Source organism: Poecilia mexicana, unplaced genomic scaffold (genome assembly GCF_051168715.1).
Source record: "Poecilia mexicana isolate PSO_F unplaced genomic scaffold, ASM5116871v1 scaffold_8, whole genome shotgun sequence".
In the NCBI taxonomy this organism is placed as follows: Eukaryota; Metazoa; Chordata; class Actinopteri; order Cyprinodontiformes; family Poeciliidae; genus Poecilia; species Poecilia mexicana.
Window position 1 is genome coordinate 10,714,129 of NW_028263377.1, and position 22,145 is coordinate 10,736,273.

General features: G+C 38.9%; 1 protein-coding gene across 1 annotated transcript in view; it reads right to left on the reverse strand.

Annotated features, from left to right (window-relative positions):
• Positions 1-214: 214 nt before the first annotated feature.
• grin2aa (glutamate receptor, ionotropic, N-methyl D-aspartate 2A, a) overlaps positions 215-22,145 on the reverse strand; it is a 50,872-nt gene continuing 28,941 nt past the window's right edge. Inside the window, exons 9-13 of the mRNA XM_014981400.2 lie at positions 20,709-20,869; positions 15,954-16,043; positions 14,801-14,898; positions 9,663-9,901; positions 215-7,645 (exon numbers count right to left, since the gene is read on the reverse strand). Coding sequence (XP_014836886.2) covers positions 5,654-7,645; positions 9,663-9,901; positions 14,801-14,898; positions 15,954-16,043; positions 20,709-20,869 — 2,580 coding nt within the window. The 3' untranslated portion in view covers positions 215-5,653. The remainder of the gene's footprint in view (positions 7,646-9,662; positions 9,902-14,800; positions 14,899-15,953; positions 16,044-20,708; positions 20,870-22,145) is intronic.

The window sequence follows — 22,145 nt, forward strand, 5'->3', positions numbered from 1 at the left end:
CTAAATAGTCACATAAATTAAGCTGAAGAAACTGTTTATACATAAATGAAGGAAAACCTGTTGTCACAGGAGATCCTGACAAGACGGCAAGCCTTGTGAATGGTGAAATTTTATTCTAGTTGCTCTATAGAGAGAGAAAGAGAAGAGAGATAGAAAGAGAGATAAACAGTGCCACTGTACAGAAGAGCTCTTGTGAAATCCACACAAAAAAATATTGTTTTTACTCTTTATAATTCTCCTTGATGATGTATTTCAGTATGAATTTACAAGCGATTTTTACAAGTGTAATTTCTAAATATATTCAAAATAGTTCCTTAAAAGTCTTTGAGGAAGTATCAGGTTTTTTTTCTCTCCTTTTTTTTAATTTTTTTATTTTTAGAAAAAAAAAAGCTCTATTCTTACAGCAAACAATAAAGAAAGAGGTCTTGTATCTTTGGAGGGATAGCAGACTCAAAGTCGAGGGTTGCTTTTTTTCTTCTTCTTCTTCTTCTTTAGAGTTGAAGTCCTGACACACATGAAGGAGACGTAAGAGAGAAGCAGAGCTGGTGATACAGTATTTCTCACCCGCCTTCAGAGAAAGAGCGAGGATGTCCCACCATCCCAAGCCAAGCCTGAAACCCCAACCTCCCGCCTCCCACCCCAACCCATGCAACCTGTTACATCACTGGACAAAACATGGCCTGATAGCAACCAGTCCGCCAGTACGGGGGAGGGCCGCAGAGAGGGGTCAGTTCTTTGCCTTCTTCCTCAAAACAGCAGCATCTTCATTGTGTTAAACACAGATATATATATGTATATATATATATATATTATTTTTTTCTCTCAAATATGTATATACTCACATCTGGTTACAACGCATTAGTGATCATAACATCATAACCAAAATAAACAAACAGAATGAACAAACAAACAAAAAAAACAAAAAAAAAAACCATAAAAACATAAACTTATTACATCTTGGGGTTGCATGCCATCACCTCATTAGTTATCATTAAATGTAATTAAAATACATTTTTTGTCATTTAATAAAAGAGCAGGGTTGTCATCACAAGGGCGGGGTGTTTGGGTGCGTGTTCGAACATAAAGACGGCATCAGCTTAACATGATGGTTCTGTAACAGTTGAACAAACTGAACAAAGTGTCGTGAGTCCATGAAACAAAATGGTGCGTTGTTGATATTTTCCATGTGCATATTGCTCACTTGACAGCTTCACACAGGCAGCATGTGGAGATAAATATGATAATAACCGTAATAAATATGCAGATAAATGCAAAAAAAAAAAAAAAAAAAAAGGGACAAAAAGGGGGAGCGAGGGGGTGGTTCAGTCAACATCAGGGATACGCTGTTTGGGGAGCAAGGAGAGGTTCACTGTAGTATCTCAAAAACGGTGATATGACAGAGGTTGTTAAAAAGAGCAAAGATGGAGCTTCAGCTGAAACACAGTGGCTAATGCAGTCAAGTAGAGAGAGGAGGGACAATCCCATTAATCCATATGAGGATAGCTTTTCAGAATTCGTTCTGTGAAGGGTGCTCAGCTTGGCAAAAAAAAAAAAAAAAAAAAGTAGAGCTGAGAAGATCTAAGCTCCCTACCACCTTCCCTTTCTTCCCCTCCTCTTCCTCCTTTTCTCTCTCGGGTTGCATGAGCTCCAACACAGAGCTAAACTGGAAGACCTTGGACTGGTATAGTAAACAGGAGAAAAGTTTCATTCTGCGTTGTGGCCACCATAAATTGTAGCATGTTTTTTTTTTCTTTTTTTTTTTTTTTTAAATAATATATTTTATATATTTTCTACAAAAAACCTGTGGCACATTTTTGTTCTGTTGCTACCGCTCCTCCAAAATGCACAGAATCATCCTGAGGTATTTTCATTTGATACAATTTGGCTTAGTGGATCCAATCAATCAAACAAATCAGTTAACAAAGGTGATTTCATGAGTTGTCTTTTTTTCTTCTTTTTTTCTAAAGTGTGCAATTTGTACAGCTTTATGCTACAAAAAGTTTGGCACGAGTGAACATGGAAGTATATACACACGTATGTCTCTTTATGCAAATATCAAAACATGTAAATAAACAATCAGATTAATCCCACCCCACCTCAAAAAAAAAATGTTTTGGTTATCATTTCAAGCTTGCCCAAGATCTGCCATGCACAGATAACACTAAATCCCAACAGATGGATATGTGATGGATGAGTATAAAACAGTGGAGCCTCCTTGGATCCAGTAGCCCCAACCCACAACCCACCCACACAATGGTGTAAAGGAAAACAAGGGATCCATTAATAAAACAAATCTTCTTCCTCAAGAGATCTGGATTACTCACAATGTGAGAACAGTTTCCTTTTAAGACTACAGTGTTTAAAGGGCAAATATAATCAATATTTGTGAGCCATAAAATCTAGAATAGCCTCTGAAATCTAAAGCATAATCATAATTTTAAAAGGACATTTTAATCACCAAAACGTCTTTTCAACCATGCCTCAGGTGGCATGTGTGTACCACTAGTGCCTTTTGATGCATATTCAACACATAACATGGGAGTGGCCTTCCAGGTGGTACAGCTGGTAGCACTGTTGCCTAGCAGGACCTGCATGTTCTCCCGGAGACCCAGAGTCCAAAAACACAAATCCTAGGTTAACTAGTCTCTAGAATAAGCTCAGGTTTGGAAATGTGTGCATGCGTTATGGTTTGTCCTGTGTTGGCCTGTGATTGGCTACCTGGTGTACCATGCTTCTCGCCCAATAATTGCTGACCCGCCCCCTGCAACCATGCAAGGATAAACAGATAAAGACAATGGATGGATATGGGAAGTATATTCCCACCATTTAGTGGTCTCAGCTATTCCCAATCATGCTTAGTTTGGCTAATTTACACAATTGACAGTACCTAATTGAGAACGTGTAAAAGAAGTACCATATGATAATGTATCAACAGGATAAACTTTGTCCAAAGAACAACTGCTATCCATAAACCCCACTCTGGTTACTTATCAAAAAGTGTCAAATAGTGTGTTTGAACGCATTGGCAACACAGAATAATGACGGAGTCAGCATTTTCGCCATTAAGATCATGTTGTAAACATTTTTGCCTGAAGTTTATGAAACAATTAAAATCTCCATTCGAGGGAAGGCACACCCCAAACCTGAGACAAGAGAACATATTTAAATGCTAGAGTTAGGAAAGAAATCTGTAAAACCACTAAGGCAGCCATAGCTCTTGTTAATGAGTATAAAAGTTTTTATGCAAGAACATGCTTTCTTCTAGTGGTTTTTGCTTTTTTTTATTGGTACTGTGTCACAAGTTAAATCAATAAACACCCGTGCCCGTCTTATTTTCATATTCAACTCATTTTTTTTTAATTAATTTTTTTTTTTTTACCAGTCTGAGCCAAATGAATGCGGGAGCGTTTGACTGTAGTTGTAATCTAAATGCATATCAGTATATTTACCTCCCTCTAATCCACCACCTACGCAACATTAGCGTCAAATGACACTTAAGGCTAAACAACAACTTGACAACTTCAAGAGTTTGAGTGGTCTAACAGATGGTATGCTTGGAGTAACGTCCTGACTTTTATCTTACTGTTGTGCATTGAAAACGTTCAGAGGAAACCATCGACTGTTTACGTAGAGAAAAAAATAACTTGAATTTCCATCTGAACGCTGCCAGAGTGTTTTCTTTTACAATTAGATTTATTGCGACTCTTGACTTTTTTTTTTCTCCCTATGTTGAATCACAAATAGAATAGGTTTGCAGAGTACTTTTAACCCCCCACATCTGTTAGCTCTCTAATCTAGTTCTCTCAGAAAACATTTTCCTGACTTCCTTCGTAGTCAGGAATAAAAAAAAACTCCAACCAACGTTTCAGCTGTAAACTTTGGTATCAATGCTTCTGAGTTCAGAATCCCAAACGTATCTTCATTACTCTTCAGCAACTTTTGACCAACATTTTGTCTTTCACAATATTTTTGCATATTGTTCTATTTGTCATGGGAATGAATGGAACTATCATGACATGCACGGCTGAAAACGGATAAAAATGAATCCTTTTAAAAGTGATGATATATGCCCTTTAAATACTAATAGACTGTCAATCCTAGTTCAGCCAACTGAGAATAAACTTGACTTCAATCTAAAAAAAATAAAAGTGAATTGTTGTCGATCACACTATTTATGACATGTAAATGAAAGAAAGGAAGAAGGAAGGGATCATCAGAGCTTTTTTTTTTTTTTTTTAGCTAAATATACCCTGTTTTTCAGTGGCAGAGTTATCAAAAGACAAAAATTATCCCTGTGCACACCACAGAAGAGGTGATAGCGGCGGACACAGATGTCATCTTTCCCCTCTTTGTTATATAATCTTTATTCTCTTCCACAATTACCTTTACAGGTTTATTATGTTTAAAGGTTAGAGATCAAAGTTTGTGTTGTACTACATCCACCCACCCAGCACCTCTAACTTTGCCCTTTTCAGAAACATGATAAATATGTGTCTGACTGAGTATTTGTGTGCATTTTCTCTTGTCTTGAAGGAAAAAATAAAATAAAATAAACACATGCAAAATAACCTACTACTCCTGATTATTTTTTTTTCAGTAAGCTATGCCTTTTTTTCAAATGCAAATGTGGGAGAGAGTTTCTTTTTAAACTAATTGCTATTGTGCTACCAAATAAGCAAACACTAAAATTCTACATAGATTTTTAAATTTTTATAGCTGAATAGAATAAAAAAGTAAGACTTTGCAATCATTTTATATGTGCAGTGCCAAGAATAAAATGCCCCTCTGCTGTCTAGAGTTTCTATTCTTGCCTTTTCTCTATACAAATCATTTTCTCAGTTTCTTCTTTCAGTTTGTAAACATTATTCCTACATTGCTCTCATCACTGTTGTGTCGCTGACGTGGTTTTTAAAAGCAGAAAACCAGTAACTGACAAAAACAGCCAGTTGATTACACTAATCTGTTCACTTTTTTTTATCCTCTTTGTGTTCTCCTTCACTCTCAGGTGTCGTTGTAGGTACGTTTGTTAGCGCAGCAAGTGGCAGACCATTGGCCTCGCTCACTATTCCACCTTTCCCTTCCCAGAATGCCTATAGGTCTAGTTCACCCATCTGGTTTCCCCTGTCAGGCCCATTCTCGTAGTGAGCTTGTCAGTGAAGGTGGAAAAGAAAAAATGGTAAGGAGGAGGTCATTATAAGCCTCATGTCCTTTCTCACTGTTTCTTAATCCTCCTTAAAAAACAAAACAAAATCACTACCACCATCAACGCCTGCACATTACTGGCACATAATACACTCTTCTTCTAACAGCAAAGTAGGAATTCTTCGATAAAGAAACCTAATACACCAATCCCAGAAATGGCACTATTATGTTCTCTTCCTCCATTTGGAAACCGTGCAGCAGAGTGCTGATCAAATATTAAACTGATTGGTACATGGGAGACAATGGGCAAATATGGTGATATAATCTGCAAAGAGAGTAAGAGCAATACAATTAGTCCCAAGTGGGCCAGAAGTTCTTTTTTTGAGCACAATGTCAAAGAGAAGAAAAATGGTCAGGTGGCTATGACATCCCTTAGTGGATAACATAGTTGATAAATTATAATACAAACCCAGAGAGGAGTTAGAGGGAGAGAAAACATTTCTTATATCAACTAAACATCTGACTCCAGACTGGGGATTTTCTTATACACCCGTCTATTGCTGAACTGGGCTGAGTTTAGGACACCCCTTGAGGCTGGGTATGCACTAGTCTTATTGGCTGAGTAAGGCATCACATGCTCTTTATTATACATGTCATTAGCTATCCGCCCATCCCTTGAGCAGTATGAAGAGGTGGATTTAACAGAAGAGCGAAGATTGTTCGCATCATTGCGTGTTTTGATGGGAGCTGCTCCTAGGGCCAATGAAGGAGAACCTACTGCCAGCTGTTTGTAAATGTCAGAGGAGCTGCGCCCATGGACCAGTCTGCTGCTGGTGTCATCCCTCAACGAGTGGCTGAGGAAAGGGTTTTCCGAGCCATGGGTTGGGTACAGGGACTTGCTCCTCTTGCTCTCCTCAAGGTTATTGTTAAACAGCATTGATTTAGACCCAGTGCCAAAAAGTCTGCCAGAGTAAGGGCGCATCCCAAAGAGATTGGCATAGTGGGAGTCAGATGCTGAGTCCAAGAAGCGATCCTTCTCCTTGAGGCTGACGCTGCGTGCTGGTCGGCCCAGGTCTACATCCTTGGGCTTTTCGAGCATGATGTTGTCAAAGGAGTGCTGACGACTTAGCCTCAAGCGGTTTCTTTTTTGGACATGTGGCCCATCTGTCTGTGGCCAGTATAAACCAAACATTTCGTCTGGCTGCTGCTGCTCTTGGTGATGCATGGTGGGGCTAACCAAGGGATCACCAAGAAGCTGGTCCTCACTAATGTCATACAAATTGGCCGTGTGAAGGCATGCGTCACATCGATTGTATGGAGATCGCGTCCCAGATGCTGTGGCAGACCCTGTAGAGACGTAAGGCCCTCCTTGTTGGTAGCTAGAGGGTACTTTAGACAGGCAGGATCGGCAGTGTGTCTGTTTGTAGCGGTCAATGGATTCATGAGGGGACAGGGAGACATTTTTCTCTTTTAGGCTGTAGTGTTTCGAGTAAGCCGAGTCTGGCAGAAGATCTGAGTCCGTGTGATGCATAGGTGAGGAGTTCAGATGAATGATTGGCTGCTCACATTTTCTATAGTTATCACTGTGGTCAGAGTAAATTTCAGGGTAATCCAAATCATCTGTTCCAAGACCATGACTCTCGCGGTAGTGAACGGGATCTGAATGGAGGCTCATCTCCCTGTCGGAATCAATTGTGTAGATTTTCTCTCCTCCTCCTCCTCCTCCTCCTCCTCCACCTCCTCCTCCTCTCCCACTTTGGTTGGTTCCACCACTGACCTGCTTAGTTTTTAAGTAGGACAGCTCCACCTCACTGCAATCCCTAGGGTATTTTGACGTCACGGATCTTTTTTTTAAGTTGTCCTTGGGTTTCAGGTGCTTGTTGTTTTCTGGGTCCTTGTAGGTGGCTCCCCTGCTTGAACAGTCAGAGATGTCGGAGTGGGCCGTGTCTTCTGGGAGGTAGCGCTGCGTCTTCATGGATATTCGTGGATCTGGCATTAGCATGTCAGGCATCGGAGAAGGCCCCGGTGGCACAGAACGCAACGTGTCGGTTGACTTTTTCCACAGGGTTCGCTGAGACTTTGCATTTGTTTGGACCGTGTCAGCACTCACTGCTACCTCCACGGTATTTGGATTGGCATCATTCAGGGTCAGGGGATGCTGCCCGCCTTGAAAAATATAGTTGTTGAGGTGGTCTTTGTGGCGATTTGCAAGATAAGACTGAAGGTCACCGGTGTCCCCATAGATCATATCTTTGGGAGCGTAGCTTCTGTTGTCAGCATAAATGAAGTTGCCTTTCTCTGCCATCATGTCCATGATCATGGGACCAGCTGAGTGCATGAATTCTCGTTTAGGCGAGTTCATGCGGGAGCCACTGAGGTTAGACATGTTGGTCATCTGTTTCGCAGACTTAATGAGCTTAAGCATTTTGTCCTGGGGGCTGAAGTCAAGGTCTGTCTTCTTCTTCATGTCAATGTGTACTCCATGGATACAGCTCCAGATTCCCTGCATAATACACATTAATAAAGAAAAGATGAAGAAAATGAGCAAACAGAAAAGGGATAGGAGAAAATTAGGTTAAGAACATGTTAATATATATGTATATAGGAAATTATACCAATCTTTGTAAACACTTAGATGCATCACAGTTTATAAAACCGGCAGTGGAACACTGTTGCTCTATTAAATGGACACATTATTTGCTCTTCCTGGAAAAAACAAAAAGGCAATTTGATATGGTTGATGGAAATAGATTTTATTGAAAATATGACTAACCAACATATTTTCAAAGCATTTTGTAAGCTCAGCTTTTACAAAATGATGTTTCAGACTGAAAAAAAAGAAAAAAGAATGGAGTAGGTTACACTTCTTTATAGTGTATCAGCTGCATAATCAAGGAAGCTTTTTCAAAGGTGAAGGTGTAGTTAATACACAGTTGAGACCAGAATTATTCATAGCTATGGCAGATTCAGATTTAAGGTTATCTTCTAATTTTACCAACATTATTCTTCTGAATGTTTTGGAGTGACTCAGTCAGTGTCCTGACTTAAATGTGAAAGAGAATATCTGGAGGGATCTAAAGATTACAGTGACGGGACAAAAATACATTTTCAAAATACCCGTGGGAACATGTAAAAAGATGGGCATCAGTTACGAGATGGGTTTGATTTCTATTCTACATTTTACCATAACTGCCTCAAAATGTATAAACATGTTGTTTTTTTTGTCAATTCTTGATTTAAAGCTATTAAAAAAATAATAGCATAATTAGAAATTAACATGAAATTCTGGGATCTATGGACCTCTGGTTACTGTCGCTAACCAATATGCCAGCTTCAATATCTCTGGACCAATGGTACCTGGAACAGAAAATCTGTGTCGGTATGCAGTTTTCAGAAACATAAAAGTCTTTTGACTCATATGTAGGGCCTTTGAGAACTTTCACATTTTTCACATGGGGAGAATTGATACTTTTATTTGAAGGTTGGATCAGTGAATGAAGACATAACACTAGCTTGCTAAGAGATCACTGTTGATAGATGTGTCTAAGGTTATCAAACAGTCCCACAGCAGTGGACTGGCAGTAGTCAGTGTGTTCTTTTGTGCCACCAAATCTGCCCATAATACAAAAAACCCCTCTCCACAAAAGTGCTGTAAAACATCCACAATGATGCAAACTTTTTCGTTTTCTATTTTTACCTGCATTTCTGCTGGATTTGAAATATGCTACTAATTAGCACTCATGAGTAAGTTTTCATCCACAAAAAGTAGTCAACAAAACCCTCTACATGTTGTAATATCAGAGCTTTAGACGTACTCATCAATAACCTTAGTTTTTTTTTTTTCTCTCTCTTTGTACATTTTGTGAAGAATGTCTGCATAATATAAGCAACAAAATGACATTTAAATCTGAATTATCATAAGTGGCAAGAAAAGGCATCTCCCTTAAAAAGTTTTATTTTTCCTTTAAGGTTTCGCCGCCTCCTCACTAATTGCCAACGTTAACGTTTCCATACGGAGCAACACTGCTGCAAATAAAGTGCAAAGACACTGCAGTGCTTTTAGGCATGCACGTCCATGTCTTGTGTTCTCACACACAATGAGGAAAAATGCTGACCTTTCAGCAGAATGAGAGAGAATAAATTGATTAAGTGTGGGTTGCTGTGGTTTCATCCAAAAAACAGGCCGCAATTAGGGTCTATTTTTGTCGATAGTCAGGGCTGCCTCGTGATTCCCCCTCCCGCCTCCGTCCCCATCCTTGCATCTCATCCTGTTCTGCGAAGCTCTGCCTTCCCTCCTGTTTTAAAGTTAGTGCCTTAGTTTTGCACCAGTTTGTCTGTGGGGGGAAAAATAACCAAACCAGGCCTGTCTGACCCTGTTATGACTGAAGTAGTTCATTGTACCTTCTTCCTTGATCATTGAGGTATTACTACCTCCATATATTCACGTTTACAGACTGAACTCCCTGTTCCTGCGAACCTTTGGCACATGCAACAACACATCGTGTTGATTGAATCCTTACCCTGCTGATGGAGAAAAGAAGCCCTGGCCTGCCAGAGCAGACTCCGGTGAAGCAGTATCTCAGCCTCCAGTAGAAGAGATGCTCCGAGACGAAGGTGATGAGGGACAGTCCCATCGCCGTGGCCAGCATGTAGAAGACCCCCGCCATGTTGTCCACATCCAGCTGACTTGACATGACTTCGTTCTTCTCATTGTGACAGATTCCTGTCAGCCACTGGGCCTCCAGTTCTTCCATTTCACCTAAAAAACAAATACAATGGAGTAAGACCATTCTATGGCCTCCAGGAATTTCCTACATCATTCAAACACCACAAGATTGAGGCAAATTTAAAGAGCCTTATTCCGGCACTTTTGCACTCGTAGTACTTGGTAAAAAAGTTTTCCACTGCTGCTTTCACCACCGTCTTACCACAAAAATACCAGCACTGGTATCATATCTGCACAAGAGTTTTTGCTTACAATCTGCAGGATTTCCCTACAGGCTTCTGCGCCTACATCATCAGTTTCAGCCTTCCTGTGGAGGAGCAAACAGCATCAGGACTTAAATCAGCTTATCAGCAACATGAGGGGACTTTCTGTACAGACATCTAAGCATCACCAGGTTGGATAGTCCAGTGCAATACTTCAGAGCTCTCTACACATGTTTCGGTCACGAAAGCCAGAAGGATTCATTGGATACAAAATGCTAACTCTGATCACGGCAAACTGATAATCTTGAGCTCATGAAACAGGAAGTTTTTTTTTTTTTTTTAGTTGCACTAAAATATTTTTTGTAATTGTATTATAAGCTCCCCATCCGTATTTTCCCTCATCATAACCGAGTACATCTATATAGCTTTTCTCAGGCAGCATCAGGAATAAATTGAGTATTTATACTAGAATATGAACCGTGCAAATTCCCTCGTATAAGCAACCAGGTTTTAGGTATGTGCACTAATTCCTTCGTGGAAACTTTATGTCACGACAAGTTCAACCTATTCTGATCTTTGTGAAAATGAATTGAGTGTTTTGAGTCGGTGGGAAGTTTGAGGAAATTGGGATTGTTTCTACGGAAGCGCATTGCTATCACGCAGGAAAAAATTTTTTTCGATCGCTATCTCGTTATAACGAGATACCTATCTCGTTAAAACGAGATAGCGATCAAAAAAAATTTTTTTGTTATTTCTTCAGATATTGTTTTACTAAATAATTGTACTCAAATTCTAAAACTGAACTTGTCACATTTTTATTCGTCCACAATTATTGTATTTCATTAAAAGTTTATTTGAAGCCTTTTTACACGTTTTTGCCAACTTCCTCTTCCTGTATTTGAAAGCTAATTACTTTATTTTTCTATGACTGAAAAAAGTAATAACTCAATGAAAAAAAAAAGAAAAGAAAACCAGCTACTTATGTTAAATTTTGTTTCTTGTTCTGAGCCTTTTGGCAAAGTATTGCACCTTTTATCAAAGCAATCTTTTTTTTTTTTAAGAGTAGCTTGAGTATCACCGATCCCAAGGCCTCCACAAACCTGGTCCGATAGTCCAAACGGAGCGTTTCTTTAGCGTTAAAGAAAGTTAAAAAAGCAACAAAGAGCTTATCTTTTCTCATTTCTCACTCTGTGTACCATTTCTTCTGTCTCCCCTCCCACTCTGACTTCCTCTGTGACATTTGGCGCGTGGCTAATCCAATCTGTGTCATTCAGGGCCGGGTAACTAAGGCTGCTAGTGGGGAAAGACAAATATCATGGTGGTTCTCAGCTACATGTGTCTGACTGCAGACTAACACGTCATTACCCCTCAACTTCAACGGAAGATCATTTATCTCTCTTAACATTTAAGAACACGCTAAAAGATAGAGCGAAGGGATACGTTTCCAGTCATATACCGCTCAGTAGAGAGATCAATCTTGATGTAATAAGAGGAATGTGGCAGTCACGTCTGGACTAAGACCAAAATTTGACCCAGATGTTTTTGGTTCAGATGAAAAAACAATTTACAAAACAGGTAAAAGAAAAAAAAAGTAGCAAATGAAAATTCTATTTTTTTTTTTTTTTACAATGACAACACAAAAAGTACATGTTTCATATATAGGAAAACTTGTCAAAGATATGAAAAAGGTATATTTTGTATTAATTTTAGCAAAGAGTATTCAGTATGTTCATTGTATTTCTAAAAACTATATGGGTTTAAAAATGCCTGGATTGCTTATAAATACTAATGCCTATTACTTCATAGAGAATTAACTGTAAGTATATCTAGCTTTTATATAAGTGATGATTATGTATCATTACCCTTATGGAAGAGCATTAAAAGGTAAAGCTGCAGTGATAATACAATGTAGAGTGCAGTACTGGTGGAAGAGGGGGGTGGGGGAATCTCCATATGGTAGCAAACGTTACCAAAAGTTACCAAAAGTATCAATATGAGAAGAACAACATGAATCTATGTCTAGGAAATAAATGTTAAGACTGAATTCTTTTTTCCTTCCAGATGAGATATGAATTGATACCCAAATGAGTAAAGGCACATTTCAGGAAAGGTTTCCTGAAGGTTTTTCTCTCCACGGCTTTACTTCCCAGATGCTTTGTTGTCGACCTAGCTTGTTTTTTTTGTTTTTTTGTGTGTGCGTCTCGACTTGGTGAATTACATCCCCTGATGCTGTGCTGGTTCTCCTCCAGCCTGAGTACCGCTGACGTAGGAGGTCACACATCTCAGAGTCAGAATGTGATTAAAAACTTTGATATCATAGTTTTTGTGATACAAGAATGATCATATATGTTTTATATCGCATATAACCGTCATAAAGCTTTTACATCTTAAAACAGCTAGATTGTTGTTTCTGAAACAGCTAGAAACATCTTTTTAGCTGTTTCAGTCTAGCTATGAAACAGCTAGGTTGCTTCATAGCTGTTATGGTTTGAAAGCCAAGGTCTACAACTCCAAACTGTCTAAAAATGTGTAGATAGGTCGGATGTTAAATTAACTGAGTCAATCCTGACTCACAAAAATCCCCAATTGGGTCTAAAGACATAATTTCTAACATGTGAACAGAGGAATTTCTCCTTCCACCAAACATTCCATTATCATAGAACAGTCGGCTTTGTTTGAGGTTATCCTTTATGGCAATCTACTTTGTTTTCATCAATTGCAAACCATAATCAGAAATAACAGAAGTGAATGCTTCATATCTCTGTGTATGTAGCAATTTTTTTTTTTTTTAAATAAAATATCACTTTCACTTTTTGAATTGAATTACCGAAACAAGAACTTTTCACGGATATTCTAATTCACCTAGATCAGTGATGCCCAAATCGGTCCTCGAGGGCCGGCATCCTGCATGTTTTAGTTCTCTCCCTAGTTTAACACACCTGGATCATATGGTGGCTTATTAGAGGCCTAAGAGGAACATTGACTTGCTGAAAAGGTTGTTACCACCACCAGGGAGAGAACTAAAACGTGCAGGATGCTGGTCCTCGAGGACCGACTTTGGGCATCCCTGACCTAGATGAACCTTCATATTTTGCCTGCATCATTAATGCTTTAAGAACAGAGTGTTCCTCAACATTACATATTCATATTAAAAACTCTTGACAATATGCAGGGGTATTACTTTATCTTCTGAACAAATAGCAGGAGAACAAATTTGTTACACCATCAGATAATTGCTTAAGAAGAGAGAAAACATGAAATGGTTGTTTTCTTTTCTTTTCTTTTCTTTTTTTTTTTGCAATTAGTTTTAATTTAAGCTTTTGGATCCTTTAAGATAATGAATATTCTTTCTGCCTGTGGAACGTCGCGTGTTCACCTCCGGTATCTGATCAAGCAGCATCTGCCAAGATACAGATGCCCCTTCATCGATCACAGACCTGGCCTCCCCTCCCTCTTTTCCTTGTCCTTTTCTCGCCACGTTCTTTTCGTGCCCCATCTCTGACCATCGCACGCGCACTGCCACTTCCCCGAAGGTGTCATCACTTTTTCACCCCGTCCGTTTACCCTCTTTATCTCTTTTTACCTTAACTCTATAATTTATCCCTCCTCTCCCGCTCGCTCTCACTTTCTTTGTTGTTCACCTTTATCCTTACCTTTGCGACTGGCACAGACACACAACAAATGGAGAAACACTGAAATTATCAGTGTGACACAGACTTGAAGTACTCTTAGTTAAAATCTGCAATGGATGGCTGCTTGAAAATTAAAAAAAAAGAGACAGTGTGACATTGATACAGAGAAGAAGCAAACCAGGCAAAACAAAAACAGTGGGACCTATTTTTGTTCAAATGATCTCTCGAGTTTAACAGGTGAAGCTCTGTCAGGACTCAGTTACAGGTAAGCAGCTGAAATGCATTTCCAAGCTCGTGTTTGATAATATTCAAACCTACAAACCACCTTTCTTATAAATTGTAAATTTGGTTTTCTTTACGTAAAACTAATCCATATTTCATTTTAGAAGCATCATCTCACATTACATTGAGTACATTTTTTCACTGGGTAATCCTAATGCATTAGGTTCATTGCAGATGCAGCAAAAGAAGAAAAAAAATGAGATGGAGGAATATAATTGTCAAAAAATATATTTTGAGATTTTTATATCACATATTTTCAAGAAAAAAAAGTTGATCTCTTTTTAAAATTATTATTAAAGGAATAAACATTTCAACTGATATAGTCATATATCAACTGAAATGTATATCTTCCATATCATACATGGTAAAGGAAAACAAAATACTAACATGGATTTTTTTGGCACCACTGAAGAAATGTACTTAAGTTCTAGGTTGGATATTTCTACATTTTGTAGTGTGAGATAATGTTATGACAATAAAATATCTTTGCTTTAATTTTTTACACATCTTAGTCAGTGTTGAGGATGATGTACACAAACACACAAACATAAAATACAAATTATCATCTACTGAACATACAAAGATTTTGAGTGTTATTTAATAAAATTTTTCTTTAGCAAGACAAATTGTCATTTTTTTTCTCCCTGTTGTCTCAAAAATACACTGCTAGTCATTTTTATGCATGTGCCTGCTTTACAATTCAGGTAAAGCACATTGTTTGACTTGGTTTTTGCAATGTGAGTAGCATTATCCACTTGGGAATTAAGAAACGCTGTGTGCAAGTGTGTGTGCTTGCGTGTGTGTGAGTTTCTCACCATCCCCAATGATGGCCAAGATGGCCAGATCCACCTGTCGCTTCCAGAAGGAACCTTTCTGCAGAGCAATGCCATAACCAGTGGTAGCAAATATGTACCTGAATACACAATCACATAACAGAAACCTACAAGTCAAAATATGTGATTTCTCCAGAGTGTCACCATATTAAAGGATGTTTAAGGGACAAAGCAAGGATAATGGGACATAAAAATAAATGAATAAAAGTTACAGATAAACGGATCCTAAAGCAAGATGCACATTAGTACAATGTACTTATATGAGCTCAAGCATTTCCAGTTGAAACAGTAAGTGAGGTAATAACAGTGGATATCAGCGTATTTCACTTGAATTTAGGTAATAGACCAACACAAATTTGTCCTTAATTGTGGAGGGAAAGCTAATGGATAAATTCTTTTACAATTTAATTCATTAAAAAAAATAAATAAATAAATAAATAAATCCAGCCAGCTTAATTTGTATGAAGGTTACAAACAGGTGGGCTCTATTTACAAATCTGGGGATGTGTGAATTTGAGGTATCAAGTTCAGAGGACTAACAACAACTGAACCTCAGGGTACGCTCAAGAGCTACAATCCTGCAACTACTAGATGCTCCTTTTAAAACACACCTGAATCGAATAGATGGCTCATCACCAGGCCTCTGAAGAGCTGAATGACAAGCTGTTGACTGAATTCAGGTGTGCTGGTGCAGGAATGCATCCAAAAGCTGCAGGACAATATATTTAGCTCTGGAGGACGGCCTGAGGTTCACCCCTGATGTAGCTTGTGTAATCAGCTCAGTGTGCAGTGTTAGCCTTTCCAGTAAATATAAATTAATATCAACAATAAATTGTATTGGTGGTGCAAATTTTGTTGTGTTGTTTTTGGAAACAGAAACGTCCTGTGGATTCAACATCTGATCAGGCATAGATTAGCAAAACCACGGCAAAAGGGAATCCCTTTCTTTTCAAACAGATTTTAGACACGTTCCCAAAATGTCAGCTTCTTTTACCGTCACTGCGTGACTCACTGTCCCAAAAATAAGCTACACCGGATCCGCTGCGCCTGAGCTGGGCAACGCCACAGAGCCTTTTCTCTATCAATCGTTTGGATAAATGGCTATCCGTTACTTAAGAACTGTAGCTTTATTTACCCGCTGCCGATGGTCACAAGCTTACACCCTTCATCTCTCCCAGCCATGTAGTTCAACACTGCAGCGTCATAAATGAAGGCATCCAGTTTGCTGTATGGGGACAACAGAACAGAGAACAATGAAAGAATAGAGATTTTGAAAAAGGAGGTCTTTCACGTTTTTTTTTTTTTGTGTAAAGAATGAGTAAGAAGTGCACAGGAGGAGACAGAAGGCAAAGCAGCACTGCCTTATTTTTCAAAGCGTGTTGGTTGCAGATCAATTGTGAAGTGTTAAATCATCTCCAATAGGCCTGCAATCCAAGCGTATCCAAACACAAAGGACACAGAGGGGATTGACGGTTCAATACGAAACGCTTCATTGATGATAGGCCCTTGGAGGAGCAGGGGGATTCTGAACAAACTTCAGAACCTCACAAACATTTACACTGTCCTTTCCTCGAACCACACAGAGACTCGTAAACAAGTCAAAGAGGAAAAAAATTTAAAAAAATAAAAGATCCAAGCCCTCTGACTGACATTTCTAATGTAACCGATACTGTCACTGGCCACTGCTCTCTCGCTATCTCGGCGCACGCACAAACACCAGACTCAGACTCTGCACCCCGCTAATAGTCTGGTGACTGGCTGGCATTTTCCAGAATGTCAGACCCAGCCCTTTAAAAGACGCTCACAGCTGATAGGTTAGCTGTGTAATTAGCTTAACCCACCACTGTCAACAAGGAATACGTGTGTCCCAACATGGGGAGCAGAGATTGCACATCGGTAGGCGTGTATGACTACCTAAATTAGAGAGCGCACCACTGCCTTTCTACAGGCACGTGCACATCTTTTAGAAAACCGGAAGCTCTACGGTAACCAAACATGTATCACATCCTTGTAAGGGGGAGAAAGGGGCGCAATAGATTATTAAGTGCTTTAATGAAACCTTTGTAAATGTCAGATTAAATTTCTCCTTAGCTTTGAATGGATAGTTCAGACTTTTTAGACTTAGATTATAATAATTATCAATGAATGAATAACCTGCAAGAAGATCTTAAGTTTTCGAGCTTACAGTCAGAGCTACGTCACGACAAACGTAGATGTTAGCCCCAAACAACAGCATGCTGAGCAAAACCAACGAGAGAGAAAATTAAACCAGAGTAAAAAGTGAATGATACAGCCTTTTACCTGAAACACTGCCGCTTTGCTTTTGTAACAAATTGACTTCTGACTTATATGCCAAAACTGTTGTATATTTGAATTAATGTTCAGATGAGAAGGTTATGTTTTCATACTTGTATGGTTTTCATAGTAAATAACCACATAAGTCAATTTAAAGTACGAATACAAACAGAACCACTTTGATATATATATATATTTTTTTTTTCTGTTTTGGGGTTTGTGTCACACTTTGATCTTTTAGAGCCAGAATAAATACAAACCGTAGATTTTAAATGATTTACTTTAATAAGAGAAAAAAGCTTTCCAAAGAAAACTGGCCCTGACAGCACGAAGTAGGGCAAAAGAGCTTGAAAAGCAATTTATTATGACCCCATCTAAAGAAGTTTGAGAACAGATGAGAAATGGAGTCATTGACATCCATCAACTTGGAAAAAAGTTAGAAAGCCATTTCTAAAGGTCAGGGGAGACTGGCAAATTATCCACAAATGGAGTAAACACAGAAGACCGGCGACTCTTTCCAGAACTGGCCAGTCCACTAAAAATACTGAGTGTTTTGAAACTCCATGCGGGAGTTCACAGAAGAACCCAGCACAATATCTTCAACCACTTCAAGCCTCACTTGTCTCGGTAAAGGTCAGGGCTTATGATTGGCGCGTAAGAAAGAGTCCAGCGGTAAAAATAATTGTTGACCAAACAAACCCAAAGGCCCATCTCACATACGCAAGTAAACATTTTGTTCTTCCCTAAAGATGTCAAGCAAAAAAAAAAAAAAAAAAATTCTGTGCCCTGGCAAGACAAAAGGTGAAACCTTTGGGAAGAGTGCGCGTGTCTCGTTACATCTGGAGTAAAACACAGAACACAGAACAAAAAGATTGACAGCCGAACAAGATGGTGGTAGTGTGATGGTCTTGGGTTGGTTTGCTTTTTCAGGACCTGGACAACTTGTTATAATTGATGGAACCATGAATTCGGCTCCCTACAAGAGAAACATGAAAGAAAATACACAGCCATTAGTTCATGACCTTGGACTCAAGCACACTTTGCAGCAGGACAACGATCTGAAGAGCATGAGCAAATCCACAGTCTGGACGGAGAAAAAGAAACAAAACTGAAGAAACACTTCTTCATATTACTGTAAATAATCATCTAATACCAATGTGAAGTGGGTTAAGGTTTCGCCACACAATCTCTACAAAAGCAGTTATTGCAGTTTTGAGACTTTAGCCATTTCACTATGACAAATGTCTGCTCTTCTTGTGGACCTGGGCTAGCCACTACCTGGAACACTAATGGTTTCAAATTCTTAACCGTCACTTTGAATCCCAGTCTAGTTTTAAAATTACTGAAGGATGGAGGTATTTCTAGAGATGACTAATCCAATTCCAAGAATCGGACCTTTTCAAAGGACTGGCAATGGAGTCTTTCAGTGAACTCAATTTCCAGCAGCTGTTGATGATGCACTAAGACTGCAAAACTTACACACGTTTCACAGTTTCTTATGAAAAACAAAACATAGGTTGGAGATATTTTTTTCGTCAGTGTGTTATGACTTATGTCACGTGACCAGCTCTGCACACAGTGTCTCGACAGCTGCTGATGAAGGGGGGGAGCTGAAACACTAACCAATTCATTTTATAGAATTCAAAAGAAAAGTATGAAGCAAAAAAAAAACAACAAAAAACAACAATTTGTTATGAACAAAATACAGAGCAAAACGACACTGATATGTGTTTAAAGTTAAATGATCAACAAGTCATACAAATAGAGCTTAAACATTCCAAAAATGTCCTTTGCACCAGGTTTAACACGACACAAAATGCGATAAGTTCTCAATCTTAAGTTCAGGGTTTAATCTTGTTTCTGGTCTTTTTCGGTGAACAAATAATATTTTACATTTATTATGTCCAAGAACTTAAAACAGTAGCCAGTAACAAACCGATTGGAAATTTTATTAGTTTTTTTTTTTTTTTTTTTTCAAAAATAAGTGGCAGGCAATGTCTCGACAGATGACTTATTCAACAACATGTGCATGCCAAACTAAAAGGCCTGCACATTCAAGCAGGCCGTGAAGATCATTTTAAGTGCAAATATATTGCGGCTATACCCCTTAGTGCTTAACCAAACTGTTTACGAAAAACTGTAAAAACTGTTGTGCTATGCAGTAAATCATAGAACTTTGTAAAAAGATTAATGTTCTGCAGAAATTCCTCTTGGGACCAAAGTTTGGTCGATCTCCAAAAAAGAAAAAAAAAGAAAAAAAGATTGAACTAGGACTCTGTATAGACATGTTCAATTGAGGAAGTTAAATTGTCAATTAGGTAGACATGCAATCATCCACAATGTAGGTAAATCAGAAAAAAAAATACTTACTTGAACTTGCATTATGAGGTCAGTCTTACGGTTTGCACATCACCATCAGCACCCCTGTACTACAAACGTGCATCATTTTCTGTGGCAGATATTGATTATTGAACCAAGAGAATCAGACTAATAATCCAGACCTAAGCAAGAAGTAAATGGTAGGTCCTAGGGCTGGGCAATAAATCAATAAGAATATATATCGCAATAGACAAGTGATCAATATCAATAGAAATTGCGTCTGATAGATTGTTCAATAATTTCACTGAAGTCCGATCCAGAACTGCAGAGGGAAGGCTTTAGCTGCTCAACTTTACTCAGCCAGTGAAGCAAAGTTGAAGACATCAGCATCTGGTAAGGTAGCAAATATTTTATATATATATATATATATATATATATATATAAATAAATTCTGTGAGTTTTTCCATAGACCTAACTTCTGTTCCAGTTATGACCTGCATTCATATTCCTGCCAATAACTGTGTAACTTACTTTGTAGTATCAAGCTATGCAGTATTTATTCAAGTCACACTTTTCATACTCAGTGAAGGTTAGACTTCGTTCTCATACAGGAAGCTAAAATGACCTAGTCTAAATTCACACTGCAGGCCTTAATGGTCAATTCCGATTTTTGGTCAAATCAGATTTTTTTTTTTTTTTTTTTTTTGCGTTGGCCTTTCACATTTGCAAATATATGCAACTTTCATGTGAGCTCCGTGTGAACTGCAAACAACCTAAGCATGTGCAGTAGACAGCCATGTAACTGCACACGTGTTTGGGGAGGTAAATATGGATGCTAATGCGGATACTGGTGTACCATTTTGTCTTTTCTTTATTTCCTCCAATGGGTATCTCACATCACCCACTTCCCCATCTCCCCCTATTTTACCTTCAACTTCCTATCCACCCAAACCTTCTCAAAGTTATCCAACTCTTCAATTTGTCTTTGATTACCTTGTGATAACCCCCATCACCTTTCATTTGTTCGCAGGAATACAGATATGCAGACAGCCACACAACATCAGTCCCACAAGTGGAACCAATACTAAAAATATATCTGCTATTCTTTTTAACGAAGCCCACTCTAAGAGGATCTGTCGAACACATACGCAAGCTCACAGATTTGAATAATACCTACATGTACAAAATATCAAAACTGCAATCTAAATTTGAATTTGTGTAAACGGGGTTAAGAGGCACTTCCAAGATGGAAACAAGAGAAAACATGCATTTTTACCCTGATTTGAGGCTGACAAGTGCGTCCACAACACCAGTTTGATGGTACTTCACCATGTACTGGTGCATGGCTGGGTAGTTCTTCCTGATGTTCCTCTCTGTGGACCCATTCGGGACTGTCCCAAAGCGGAACGGAGGAGAGTATGCGTATGGATTCTGAAACTGCGGTGGGACAAACAAACAAGAGCAGGATAGAATAACAAAGAACTGCTAACTAAAATGCAAAGATCACAGTTTGTACTGTGCATTTGTAGTCATAAAAAGTGTCTGAAATAAATTCCCTCAAAGTAAATTTACAACAAATACAGTACATATAAATCTGAACTTTGAACTTTCATTCAAATAAATCACAATGAGAATTAAAGGAGTTTGAGTGTTACGTAAAGGGGTGTTATTATGTATATTCCACCTTCAGTTGTTATGAAAATGCTGTATATACATATCAAACGTCAGCTAAAAGAAAATTGGGGGGAAGGGTTGCAACAGAAATCCTAAGGGCATTGGGCTGATGAACTCAGAAGACTGTAGTTCCATCAGGTGTTTGCTAATCGCTGCTGCCACTAGTCTGGAGGAGCTGAGTGGGGCGTGGGGTGCTCTGTGATTCAGAAGCTAATCTGGGGACTGCAGCTCCAAGGAGGAGCTTTAGGTGGTGCATTGTAAGAGCAAGCGTTTAGGCACCCCCAAAATGTCTGCAAGAGCAGAGGCAAACATTTCTCAAAAAATGTGTGGAAGAATTAAACCAACACTCCAAGAATGCTTCTGGTGGGGGAATAACATTATGACATCACATAATACTCAAAGAAGTCAATTTTTACATAAACCTCCCCTTTGTAAAAATGTTTTTGTAGCTCAACGAACGTCACTTATTTGAGTTTCTCTGGTTCTCAGTTGTCTAAACCTAAGTGTTGACTTTGTACAGAAGACAAGCACGTTAAAATAAAACCTAGCTCAGCTTTAATGTTGCGCTAATGGCTCAATATTCAGCCACTTTCAGAGTGTCCAGTTATTCCTCATTTTGGTCAGGCCCTTTCATTCCTCCCTCGTCTTTCTTGGTATGTTGCTACCCACACAACCACATTATTCCACTTTCTAACAAAACTGTCAGCCTGGCCCGTATCTGTCCGCCTCGTTTGTTATGTACCATCTTGTAAGTCTTGGCGTTTCACTAGTCCTCAGTTGCCCCCTCCCCTCCTTCTCCCATGCCAGTTGATGTACCCCTTACTCTCTCAGTCCCTCCCCTCCTTCTCTCTCAGTGTCTGCCTGGTGTCAAAGCTCGTGACGTCATGCTTTCCCTTGTAGCACCAAGTCATACATCTGAAACCGTGTCCGTAGGAAATCTCTGCCCTTTACACTTATTTTTTTATTTGTTTCGCTACATCTTGTTTGACCTTTGCCTCCTGCATTTAAAATTTTCTTCCTCATAGCATGACCAGCTTTC